Consider the following 14,048-nt stretch of genomic DNA (forward strand, 5'->3'; position numbering starts at 1 on the left):
CTCCATTCCAGGTAGTCTGCTCTTTCTTTAAATGTGAGGGGTGTTCTATATTATAACAGTTGTAGTTTACACATATGCAGTTTGATGTTACTGAAAGAGGTAACAGACTCAGGCCACCTTGTGCTGGTTTAGCAGTTTGTCTTAGGAAATATGTTCATATGGTGTACATTTTTGATTTGAAAGTTACCCTATATTTTATATGCAAGGCCAACTGAAAGGCAATGGCAGGAATACTGATGCTTGTTCCTGGAAATTATAGTGCAGCACTGCCCAGCTCGGGTGAATTGTTAGGGGTATTAACAGACCCCTGATGTCTCACAGTTGAGACAGAGAAAGGAATTGGGGAAACAGATCCCCAATCCTATCTCTACAGCCTCAGCTGCACCTCAGATGTATGAACAGGAGGTTCTCTGTAAAAAGCTCCCCTGTTAATTCAAAAACAGAAGCTTAGTAAACATGGTTTACTATGCTTCAGTTATGAATGATCAGTCGAGTGACTCGACTGATCCCCCTGTATGGCTCTTCCTGCAGCAGCTGAAAGCTGGCCTGAGGGAGAGGAGGAGAAGTTGGCTTTCAGTTGCTGCAGGGAGAACCATACAGGGGGATTGGTTCCAGTAATCGCCTCCCACCAAACCGATCACCCTCCCTATCTTGTCCGTGAGCCCATTCCACCTGCTTGGCAGCAGCCTGTGCCACATACAGGAGGCCAGCTGTACCCCCCTATTGGGGGCCCTATACAATATAGTGTATCAGACAGAACAGCCATAAAATTATGACCGTGGGCAGCTAAAGTGAATAATATTGATTATCCCATTACAATGGCATCCAAAAGTGGGTGCGATACCTTAGGCAGCACGTGAACATGTTGTCCCTTCAGTGTTGATAGCAGGGGAAAAAAAAGGGAAAACACAGTGATTTGAGCAACTTTTACAAGGGCCAATTTGTAATGGTCATATGACTGGGTCAGAGCATCTCCAAAACGTCAGCTCTTGTGGAGATGTTTTCAGTTTGCTGTGGTCACGACCTACCAAAAGTGGTCCAAGAAAGGAGAACCAGCAACCCAACGACAGGGTCATGGGCGGCCAATACTCATTGGTGTTGACTTGGCCTACAAATTCTCCAGATCTCTATGGTGCATCAAGCATCTGTGGGATGTGCTGGAAAAATAAGTCCGATCCATGGAGGCCCCACCTCCCAACTTACAGGACTTAAAGGATCTGCTACTGATGGCTTGATGCCAGAAACCACAGCATACCTTCAGAGGTCCAGTGGCGTCCATGCCTCAGATGGTTATGGTGGGTCGTCATAATGTTATGGTTAAATGGTGTATATTCAAATTATACATTTTTCCATCTGTTTTCCTGCTTAACATTGTGTGTAACAGCATTTGGTCACAGCCCATTTTCACACTTAAAGTCTTTGTAAGAAAACACAGATCACAAAATTTTGTAGTCTGCTTGATAGAACAACAAGCAATTACTTTAAAGGTTTTTTAAAAAACAGAAACTGAACTCAATGAAATGTCCAGTGCAATGTAACAGTAACATCTTCGTCATGAAAGTCACAAAACTATAATGCAATATAAACAAGTTTGGTTCATGGTTTCATATTAACACTGAACTGAGAAAATACATTCCAGCGTTAACACACGTGAACAATTACTCTTTAACTAAAATCAGAAAGACGCCTGCAAATCATTATAAATCTCTAATGTGCCATAAGATGGAGGGGGAATTTTTCATTATGAAAAATAGAGAAAACAGAATAAGAAGAGAAATGGTTAGCAATACAACATAAATACACAACAGGTCTAATTACAACTGATGCGACTTTTAAATGGGATCCCATGAGACAGACACAGACTTAACTCTGGCGGCCATTTTTAAGTATACCTCCACCCCAAACAGACATTTCAAGCTTATACTTTTTACCAATAGCAAAGACTTCTGCAATGAGAACTTCTAGCTGAAGTTCCCGGCTCTTCCCCCATAGTTGTCGCAGGTAAGCCAAGCAAACGGTATCACTGCTGCTTTCTCCATAAAGTAAATTAGAGTATCCAGAGCCTGATCTGATGCCTAGGCTGTATAATTATTAGGATTGGGCAGAGCTGGGAACTCCAATTCAGAAATGTTCCTTCCAAGTACCAAGAGGAATGAGAAAGCAGGAACAGACTAAAAGGAACCTAGAGGGGTAGAAATATGACAGCTGCCACTGTTTGTGAGTTACATATGACCTTAATAAAGAGTCCTTAAGTGTAGTAACCCATAGCAGTCAATTAGAATCCACCAGATCTGACTTCAGTTAAGTGAATTTTGATTGGCTGCTGAACCTAAGAATCAAGAGTTTTTATTAAATAAGACTAAGTGGTGAAAGACAAATGACGGTCCATGTATCTACAAGAATAAGTCTGCAATGGCAAATCCCAAACTTCTCTTGGTTATAACTGTATCCTTGTAGGTTCCCCCTACACCTATCAGCAAACCAAAGCTTTGAAATATCAGTTTTAGGACTTCAATCATAAGAGATCATTTGTTAATGTGCTTGGGTGACTCACAAAGGTTGGGTCTTTTGAAGGCAAAGGCCATCTCACAAGGTGTACACCAACTATAAAAGCTTTAGGGCTCTAAAAAAAAAAAAAAAAAAAAAAGGACATTGTCCAGGTACAATGCAACCAATGGCGTGGTGTTTAGTTAATAATAAAGCTAAATTTTAAATGTTCACTTTTTATAGGCACATCAATCCTCCTGTAGCTCACAGGGATATTCTAGAACTAGTCCTCATTCTCTGCCTTTCAAAGCTGATGACTGCCAACGTAGGACGATCTTTCAGCACCATCAGTGATGAAAAATCTTAAAGCTTTTCTTCTTGGATTTGACTACTTGCCAGCATGTTATACCCAAGCTGACCAATCAAACATCATTTTGGAAACATGCTTTGTACTGCTGCAGGAAGGAGACTCAAGACCAAGGTGAAAAGTTCAGTAACAGAGCATAAGGGATCTGAAATTTATTGGTTGTCAAAAAATATATATCCTTTTATAATCTATTTGGAAATAAAAAAAGAATGCTTGAAGAGGCACTCAAGACAGATACAATTTAGCAGAATTTACTTCCTCTGATCTGGTTTATAAAAACTATAGTAAAAGGAAGGGGCTGGCCATGGTCACATTGGTTTATTACATAACCAGCTTGATAAAATTATGGTTTACATATGACTATGGAAACCTCAGACACTTTCTCTTTCTTTAGTTTTAGTGCAGTGATATACAAAGTGCTCTGCAAATTATCCAAGCACAGATGTAAATCTTTTAGTGACCTTCCTTCCCAATACTGTCTGGACATATCTTAAGCTGGCCATACAAGGCTAACAGATTTCTTCATCTACACAAACAAGGTGGATGTAGGAATTTCCCACTGCTAAGGATATTGTACTCTGACAGCAGCACCCACCACTTTCAGAATACACAGATCAGTGGCTGCAGCAAATTGCCTGCCACCACCGATCAAGGAAAGATTTCTGACGTGTTCCTTCAACTAAAGTTGACCAACTGATCTATTTCTGTCAAGTTGGGGATAGCCAGTGTATTGCCAGTTTTCATGTTCAAAAGCTTTGTGGTCCTACCTTACATGTCATGGATAACCCTGAATAATTAGCATTATTTTATGTATGCATCCATGTGCTCCTAAACAAAGGGCTCCATCTAAATATAAATCACACATGTATGATTCTGGCATGCTGTCACCATTAAACCAGACAGTAGGAAGCCATATCATTGCAGAACCGTATGGTATTACTTGCCCAAGGCAGGACAAATTAAAACAGTCAGGTAACCCCGTTCAAGGAAAACTTTTTGTAAAGAAAATGTTTCATGAGAGACGCATTGAGGCTGCCAATGCTGACTTCTACTTCTGCAATTGCTTGATGCCTGGTTGTCATACTGACCCTCTGGTTCCAATACTTTTGAGTAACTAACTTGGAACAAGAGTGCAATTAAGGACTTCTGTCTTTTCTCTTACTTTACTGATCTGCATAGCTGTTCTGTGCCAGTGACAAGGTATGCCAATGATCAGCATAACAGCCAGAGAGAAGCAGGTCATTACTGGCAGTTCCCATATATTGTTCAGGAATGGTTTACTGTAAAGCAGATCTATAGCTACCAACAGAAGTTGGTCTTTCCTTGTTCATGAAAATGTATAGGCTACTGAATTTTTGCTTTTTGGATATCTACACAAATGTGATTAAAATGATATATTACTAAGTGTGTAAATAAGGTACAGATGTTCCTATTATGGTTTTTAAATGAATGCATAAATGCTTAGCAGTGATGCGCAGCCATTCTGCTTTATTAATTCTCTCAGTGCATCCCCATCAGTCTACTCAGATAGACTGGAGATATACAATCTCTGTGTGGATGAGGTGGAGTGGTGACATCATGTTCTCAACCTCATCCAATCAGAGTACAGTTTGCATTCCTTCAGAAAATGCAAAGCATTCTCTGAATGGCACCCATGCCGATCGCTCAACCTCCTGTGTTTAGAATGCAGCAGGGCAGCCACTCGGCACTGCAGTGGTGGTGTCTACCTCAGTGATTTCCAGTGTTATCGGCCAGGTATAGTATATACATAGTACCATTGATACACGCTGGATCAACATAACTATGTATAAAATGTCCATACCTGAAATCCCTTTATGTCTGCTATTCCACTGATATGAAAAATATTTTTAGCGTATACTTTGCCACCTCTGAAGGCTACCCAATATTTGGTAGTCAGGGTGGAATGGCACAGTAGGCATGCAGCCCACACAGGTGTCTTCGGCAATGAAGAGGTCTTTCCGTATGGTTGCTAACGGTTACTGAATTCAGGATAGAGAACGTTTTTATGTCTTATGGCTGTAACGGTCTTACCTAAGGAATTTAAAAGAAAACCAGACACGGTTAAGCGAATGAAGAATTGTGAATATCTAATGTATAATTCTCATAAAATATTATTCCCACCTTATTTAGCATGAGCTGACACTTTAGAGGTCACCTGAAATCTGAGTTTTTGTCTGTCAAATGCCAGACCTGGTTCACTTCACACTCAGAACATGGGAGACAGTATATCAGGTCAGGTAGCTGACAGACCAGCAACTGTCAAGACTTCACATGACCTCTGACCATATACCACATCAATGGCAGCTCTCATTTTTCTATCCTGACAAATTCCTTTTACTACCACTAATAAAAACACACAGGCATTCCCATTCCTGCACTTAACCAGAAAGATATTTTGTTGTACAAACATTTTCTTTGGATACATTTGGTTTCTGTTATCAACCATTTTTGGCTAGGAAGAGGATGACATACATGTCACCCTTCTAATAGCAATATTATCTTGGATCTACAATTTTCAGAGGTTGCATGCAGATGCAAATATTATTGACAGTTACTGCATATCAGTCAACATGTATTGTAGATTTTATAAGACCTTAACACCACCTTTATAAAAGGTCCAAATTCTATTCAGAAATTCTGGATCCAGTGTCTTTCAGAGGTAGAGTAGCTTTGACTATATTGTAGATTGTGCTAATTTTGCCTAATTCTAATAACCCAAATGCCCAAAAGAGTAGATTATAACCTTACATTAACATCAATCAGGATAAAAATGGCCGCTGCTGTCCCTCAACCAGCCAATGTTATTTTCTGATTTTTTTTCTTTTGGCAATCTGGTTTAAAAAGATTACCACAAACTGAAACACACCTACAAGAGGTATTAGGTAATTGTCTCTAATTAAAGATAAAAAAAAAAAATATTTACATATTTAAAAAACACACCATAAAATCAAATAAAAATCCATCTTTAAAATAAATAAAGTATTGGTCAAATAGCAAGTAGTCCCAGGTGGTGTCCTTAATGACAGAACACACTGCACAAGGGATCGCTTTCCCCCCTTCATTTCACATAATTGTCAATTTCTTCATTGTTTTCTTCATAAAACCCACAGTATCATCAGATATCCCCATAAAATACTGGATGTGTCCTTCAAGAACTCAGGAATACAGTCCTCCATGATGGGGGCTTGGAACAGCTCACTTCTTGAAGGGAGTGAGTTTAGTGATTGTGTTCCAGAATGGAGATGTCTTCCTCTTGGGTTCTGCCAGGGCAAAGACTTGCTGCTGGGGAATGCTGGTGGGCACGGTGATGTGTCGCTGGTGGATGGGATGCAAGTTCTCATGGGGAGGTACTGTTGGAAGTCCATTGTAAGTAACACCTGTGACAGAAACCAGAGTTAAATGTCAAGATGATCACATTGGCATGTATAAGTGGTCTGGTAAATTAAAATAAACCTGTACTGTTCCCACTCAGGACATTTGCTCAGCTGTTTATGCTGAGAAGCTGTCTGACCTACTAGCTAAATACCTACACCCATCAATATCCTTATCTTCTAAAAAGGTACTGAATAAAGTTGGCTATACACAGTGTATTTCAATCAAATGATTACAGAAAAATCATCCTTTCTTGCCACCACTGGGTCAACCAATTTCATCCAAAACTTAAAATTTCATCCAGACCTCCTATTGAATGGAATTTCAGAGTTATTAGGTTTAGTTATAATTTTGAAATAAAATTGTGAATAGGTAGCAGCTAAACCAGTAAGACATTTGACAACTGATAATAATAATGTTGCTGTGAGGTTATTAAGTGTTCTTGCAAGAACACTTATTGTTATCTCACAAATATATTCTTATTATAGCAAAATTTACCATGCCAACTCCTCCCACAGTTTTTACGCCACAAAGACAAGTAATATATCAAAACGTGCAGATTGTTCCCGATTGGATTGCTATTATTTTGTGGAACGTTTCGCCGAATGGTTCACGAAATATCGCAGTTTTTGTGGTGAAATTTTCCCATGGGAATGAATGGATTCGCAATTTCCCCAGAAATTGTAGCTTTTCTAGTTTTGAACATTCCACCATTCATTCCTATGGGACCAATTTCACCACAAAAACGGCGATATTTCATGAACCATTCGGCGAAACGTTCCACAAAGTAATAGCACACCAATCGGGAACAATCCGCACGGTTCTGTATATTACTGTCTAGGTAGTGTAAAAACTGTGGGAGGAGTTAGGGTGGTAAATTTGGCTATAATAATAAGAATATATATGTGAGATAACAGTAAGTGGTCTTGCCATCCAAGAACACTTAACTAGAGTGGGAGCTGACAAAAGCTAGAGTGTGAGCTGAAAAATCAGGACATGATTTCTAAACTGCCATCACTCCCTCATTTTCAAGCCCACCTACACAAATCTTTTATCAAAACGTTCAGCTATCCCTGCTGCCACTAAAAATGTCCACAGCTAAGCCATAGTCCTGATAGTTTTCACAATATGACCATTTGTTTGCAACTCACGCCGCCCATTGACCTTTTCACAGTTACTCCAGCCACTCCAACCACACAACATTTACTCAAGCCACTCCATCCAGTTACTCCTTGCCTCCACCAGTAGTCTACAACTGGAGTGGGCGAACACTTCACACAATTTCCCCAGAAATTGTAGCTTTTCTAGTTATTATACAGCAGGCATGTCCAAAGTCCGGCCCGCGGGCCATTTACGGCCCGAGGGTCGGTTTAATACGGCCCTCCATGTCAGTGTGTCAGTGTGTCTTATGGAGCGAATATGGAGCGGCCGGTCCGGTATTTCCACCGCGGCCGTGTCAGAATACCGGGCCGGCCGCTCAGCTCTGCAGCGGGACCTTACCTGTTCCTCTATCCAGCGGCGCGCTGTCTTCCCGGCTTCTGTAGTGTGGGCGCTGGGCATGACAGCCGGGTGCCAAGTGCGCATGCGCAAGAAGCGGTGCTTTTTGTGAATGGTAAGGCGGTACCTGGGACACATGACAGATCCCAGAAGCCGCCGGACCAATCACAAAGCGCAAGTGCTTCTCGCTCATGCGCACTGGGCACCCGGCTGTCATGCCGAGCGCCATTACAGAAGCCGGGAAGACAGCGCGCGGCTGGATCGAGGAACAGATAAGATCAAAGAACAACTGCGGAAGTAAGAGCGGGTACCTGTCAAATTCAGGTACCCGCTCCCCGCCTCCCCAAAGGTCAGCAGTCATCTGTACTGTCCGCAGTCTCTGGTCACCCCTGTGCTGTCCGCAGTCTCTGGTCATCCCTGTGCTGTCCGCAGTCTCTGGTCATCCCTGTGCTGTCCGCAGTCTCTGGTCATCCCTGTGCTGTCCGCAGTCTCTGGTCATCCCTGTGCTGTCCGCAGTCTCTGGTCATCCCTGTGCTGTCTGCAGTCTCTGGTCATCTCCTGTACTGTGTCTGCAGTCCATTAGTTCAGAATTTTTTTTTTTCCTGTTTTCTGCCTCTAAAACCTAGGTGCGTCTTATGGTCAGGTGCGTCTTATACGGCGAAAAATACGGTAACTTGGCATAAAATAATTTATTTGCATTTAATTGTAATGGTTCAAAGAATGTTTGGAAAAATGTTCGGCCCTCCACCATGTTCACTTCATCCAATCTGGCCCTCTTTGAAAAAAGTTTGGACACCCCTGTTATACAGTATTTATATAGCGCCAAAAGGTTTGCTCAGCGCTGTACATTATAGTGGGGGACATTAAGTGGCTTAAAGTCCCAGACAAAATATATTAAAGATATAGTGAATAACAGTCCCATGAAATGTTAACCCGTAGATCAAAAGATTTTCTTTTCCACCATGTGTAGGCAATGAATTCCTCACTCACCAGAAATTATTGATCCTGGTTAAGGTGGTCAAAAACTGCTTTATGGTCATGCAATAAACTGGCAGCCAACAGCAAGCTCTAACGAATCGGGCCTCCTGGTCTCCTAATATGGAATATGGATTCAAGGAAAAAAGAATAACGACCCCCAGATAGGTGGTCTTGAAGCTCTGGGTGAACGGATAATAGAATTGATTCCCAATCCCAGGCTATCCTCAAGGTATAGATAGTGCTCCAAGTAGCTCAAATAAACCAAATAGATTAGAATGCTTTAAGGGTAATATTTATTAAAGACCAATACTCTCACATGTGATGGTGCCCAAATACCGCCACCAGTCTATGCAGCCTGTGTGTGCCATGAATCTCAATTGTGATGGCCGGTGTGTGTTCCAAGCTCTCTACCAGCGGGCCGGATGTGACATCATAGGGACCCGGAAGTGACGAAAGTCTTCCTGAAGATGCCGCTAGGTGAAACGTACATAGAATCGTGGCCCCATCACTTCTGGGTCCCTTAGAACACACAACGGCCATCACAATTGAGATTCATGACACACACAGGCTGCATAGACTGGTTCAAAGAACAGAGGTATACCGCTCAGGCAAACAATCTAGATCAATCCACAACAGGTGCAGGTTCTGGCTCGCTACCACACACGATGCAATAGGAGAAAGGCTCAGCCGCACAACGGAGGATTGATAAATATAGTGTATATTTATTGATCCATAGGACACACAAAACACCAGGACATGAATACAGGACCTGTTAACACGTTTCACACGATCTCCTGCTTAATCATAACAAAGATAACAACAAAAGTGCTGTCTTATATAGGAGTTAGTTAATAAAGAACACCTGTCCTAATCAACACTCCTGAATCCTGATTTGAGCTACTTGGAGCACTATCTATACCTTGAGGAGAGCCTGGGATTGGGAATCCATTCTATTAGCCATTCACCAAGAGCTTCGAGACCACCTATCTGGGGGTCGGTATTCTTGGTTCCTTGGATCCATATTCCATATTAGAAGACCAGAGATTGCTGTTGGCGGTCAGCTTCTTGCATGACAATGAAGCACTTTTTGACCACCTTAACCAGGGTCAATAATTTCTGGTGAGTGAAGAATTCACTTATTGCCTACACATGGTGGAAAAGAAAATCTTGTGATCTACGGGTTAACATTTCATGGAACTGTTATTCACTATATCTTTAATATATTTGGTCTGGGACTTCAAGCCACTTTATGTTGCTGTGAGGTTATTTTGTTATCAATTGTCACATGTCATTGAGTTACAAATTTCTGATGTTATTCACCGATTAAGGTTTTTTAAAGGCGCTACAATATTGCTTATTCACAACTTAAGTTATAATTTTTCCCAAACAAAAACCACATTCATAGTTAGCATATTGTTGGAGAAAAAAATTTCACCCCACTCCTGTGGTTACTAGTCAAAAATGAACATGAATTTGACCCCACAAGCTATTAGAAAATCAACGGAAGGGTCCAAAAAAAACATTTTTCTTTTTTTTGTTTTAACAAAATTATACTGGCTTATGGCCAGCTAAAGCTTATAGTATTGCAGGTTAGTGTGTGCACTGGTTCTGCCTTTCCCCCACACACTGGAGCATACGAGAGGAGACAGATAACGATGATGTTTAGAGTCCAACTCTGGCTAAAACAAATCATAGAAAATCCAGATTTAGATCTACACTGTTTACGGCTTTTTGGTACAGTATCTGCCGTACAAGGTTTGACGTCACTATTGTCACAAGTGTCTCCCTGAAGAAAACATGTCATGAAGGGTACATGTGCAATGCTATCTCCTAGATTGTAAGCTCTGAGGAGCAGGGCCCTCCTATCCCTCTTGTATTGAACTGTATTGTTGCTGTATTGTCTCCCGTTATATTGTAAAGAGCTGAGCAAACTGATTGCGCTATATAAATCCTGTATAATAATAATGCAGTTATTGAAAATGCTGTTTGTCTTACTGTCTGTGGCTTCAATACTTTCTCAGCCACTGACCCAGAACACAGATTTAGAAGTAAAATCAAAAGTCTTGATCTGCGTGCTTGTTTTGGTTCAGATACTCCAAAAGCACTACAGCCACTGGATGAGTAGACAGCAAGGCAGCTAGCATTCCATCTAGATCAGCAATGACAGCCCTATACAATTTGTTCATGATAGGTTCCTTTAAGGACAGCAAATCAGATGTTTTTTTTTTTTACTTGTGCATTTTAAATTATCAATACTATGACAATGGAATATAAAACGTTTCTCATATCTAAATCTAATGCTTCCTACACAGAACGGCTGCTTGGTAACAGCAGAATATTGTGCGACTGTCAATGAACTGTGATTTCCTCCCACTCACTGGCAATTGCAATCCTGTTTTCAACAATTATATGAATCTGTGCTGGATGTTCCAGTGCCCGGGTCATAACCAGCCTGAGGCTTTGTCTATGTTGGGAAATGGGTCTCTGGGAGCACAGAAAATATATAAGCACAGCATGAGCAGTCTAAGTCTGCATTGATTTACGATGAAACTTTAATCAGAAGCCGTGTAGTAATTCCCATTACTGCTGTGAACGTACGTTGTTATCCTGTTTTCCAGTACAGATACGGTTCTCTTCAGATATTATACTCTGCTAGAAGTCTATTCACTTAGCTAGATCCAAAGGCTTTAAGGCTCCATGCACACTAGCATTTTTTAAGCTCCTAGAAGCTGTTATCAGCATTTTTTCTTTTTTTGCTCCTAGAAGCCAAATAGTGTTTTCCTATGTGCCTATGCACACTATTTTAGGCTAGTAGCGTTTTTTAAGCTTCAGCATTTAGAAGCAGAAAAAAAATGGTTTTTGGGAGCATTTTTCTAGCAGAAAAAAAAAAACGCTGAGTGCTCCTAAACGCTACTAAAACGCTCCTACTAGCTTTTTTCTAGCCTTTTTTCCCCCTACATGTACTGTAAAAATTCTAATAAATTGCTAATGCTCCTAAAACTCTACTTAAAAAAAAAAAAAAACACACGATTACCAGCATTTTTTATCCAGTTAAAAACGCTAGTGTGCCTGAAGCCTAAAAAGTTTCAGTCTATCCAAAACCCGAATGTTTAGTTATGACTGGATGTCAGCTTACAAATTAATCCAAAACAATTTTAATGTCCTAAGACCTCCAGCAGCAAATTCTCCACACCAGTTCCCAGCATTACTACCCCTCACTATAAGGTTTTTGTTCACCTGAGTCAAACAGGAATAAAAGCGCACTACCTGCTCCACTCATGGATGGTGTTTCATCTGCAGGGGATACTGGTGCTCATTCAGGCTCCTGCCAGCCTCTCAATCATCCAAACAAGGAAAAATTGGCACCCAGACTATATTTTTCTATATGTCTTTAGTTCTTCGGCTTACATACAAGTCTATGCTTTGTATGTAAGCTGTAGAAGAAACATCAAGATATGAAGAAACAGAGGCCGGGTGAAATTTTTTTGCTTGTGTTGTGTCCACCTGAGTACTCCTGATAATGACTGCAGCAGGGGCAGAGCTGCGAACAGCAATAAGAACATCTTCATTCAAGTCATCAAGAAGCAGTTTCAATCTGTTGGCATCTAATATCTGTGTTTGGTGGATTGACCCTTCAGATAAATATAGAGAAAGGGAAACGATACAATATACTTCCATATTTTGATCTGTTGCAAGATATCAATGTCCAGTACCAGCCCCTAGAAAAGATATAAAGGTAGATTCCCATTTGTCCACTGCCTGAGACCTGTTTTTGTCTAGATGACTACCAGGGTCCTATAGGATAGAAGACTGGGATGAATACTCTCAGACCACCACTGCTGGCAGTGCATTTGGCCAGATTGAAAATTTGCAAAAAGAGGGTTTATAGCAAAAATGGCAACATGGGTGGACTTGCCATAGAATGGCAGAATCAACTTGGTGGCTTTGCTTGCATGACCTTCAGACTCTACCAAGTGCCTCCTAAATAACAGGAAACTATTATACTATATTATATAGGCTTACTGTGCAGTACGAACATTTTTTAAATATTTGTCTGTTGCTGCCTATACTTCATATTGCATATTGTTTCTTCTATTTATACAGTCACATTTTCTCCCCATTTGTGTCATCTGTAAATTGGCCTCTGAATAACGTCCCAGTCCTGGTACCTGAGCATATATGTTCACTGATAAGGTTTGTATAACTTTTATATAAAATGACTAAATCATTACTGTAACTCTCACCTTTCATCTTTCCTTGTCTTGACCTCTTTGCATTGCACATTGCCTGTTTTTTCTGGTCTTCTGTAATTTCCATTCCTGCAATGATAACAAGAGAGCTCGTTTATTTAATTTCTTTATTATTACTTTATTGCATTAATGTTCACATATAGATTTAAGCTGTCCATAATGAATTTAATACATTTCGAATGGTTCCTGATGAACCGACAAACTTCATATCTTTTCTTAGTACAGAAGTGTCTGTTAAAGGCTTTCTCCTCCAAAACATTAAACATATGCGATCGGTTAATGCGATGTGTATAGAAGGACACTGTACAAACGACCTTTGGCAGTTGGATCATGCCTTGATATCTGACTTTTAATTATGATCATCAAAGAGTGTTTTAGGCATACCAGAGAATCCAGATGATTGATAATTTGGCTCTCTTTTTCCATGGGAATATAGGACAATACTTGTACTGTGTGCATGCTGTAACTCCCTAAAATGTGTTGGTAGAAAATATCAGCTGGAACTGGGCTCCCAGCTATAGTTTCATTCTCAGGAACGTCACAGCATGAAAGACAGCTTGACACTGATCAACACTGAGGCAAATGTGCATGTGTGTGCAGACATCAGAGCATGCTAACCAAACAACAGTGAATCAGAGTAGTTGGAAGGTTTGTTCAATCACCATCCTACAGAGACAGTGTAAAGATATATCTACCCTGCAGGTACAAGGAGATGCAGGGAACATACATATTATAAGAACTATAAAACCAGCAAACTGCTGCACTCCAGAGTGAGGGATTTCAAAAGGCGAATCGTAAATCCCTGTGATGGAACTTAATGATCAATCGCCTACCCCGTGCATGTGAATCTTAATAAAGAAGACCCTCCAGCACACAAAACCAATATGATGAAAAGCAGAATTTACCTGCCATGGCCGGGAGGGATGAAGCAGTGAGTGGTGGTGTAATGATCTCCTGTGTTCTGATAAAGCCTGGACTTTATAAATACTTATGGGGCCGTGGGAGTTCCCTGATGCACCAACATGCTGTGCTTACATAACTTGGAGCATAGCAACAAAGATTCCAGGAAGGTGAAA

At 40.7% G+C, this 14,048-nt stretch overlaps 1 protein-coding gene across 3 annotated transcripts in view; it reads right to left on the minus strand.

Moving 5' to 3' along the window:
- Nucleotides 1-1,444: 1,444 nt before the first annotated feature.
- The window catches only part of SPATA13 (spermatogenesis associated 13), a 123,901-nt gene continuing 111,297 nt past the window's right edge, over nt 1,445-14,048 (minus strand). For all 3 annotated transcript variants that reach the window (XM_089685811.1, XM_089685810.1, XM_089685812.1), the window contains 2 exons: nt 12,967-13,041; nt 1,445-6,252 (listed from right to left, as the gene is read on the minus strand). In XM_089685811.1, coding sequence (XP_089541937.1) covers nt 6,071-6,252; nt 12,967-13,041 — 257 coding nt within the window. In that variant the 3' untranslated portion in view covers nt 1,445-6,070. The remainder of the gene's footprint in view (nt 6,253-12,966; nt 13,042-14,048) is intronic.

The sequence above is a fragment of the Staurois parvus genome, unplaced genomic scaffold, assembly GCF_062004578.1.
Source record: "Staurois parvus isolate SC_StPar_1 unplaced genomic scaffold, SC_StPar_1.0 ptg000387l, whole genome shotgun sequence".
Lineage (NCBI taxonomy): Eukaryota > Metazoa > Chordata > Amphibia > Anura > Ranidae > Staurois > Staurois parvus.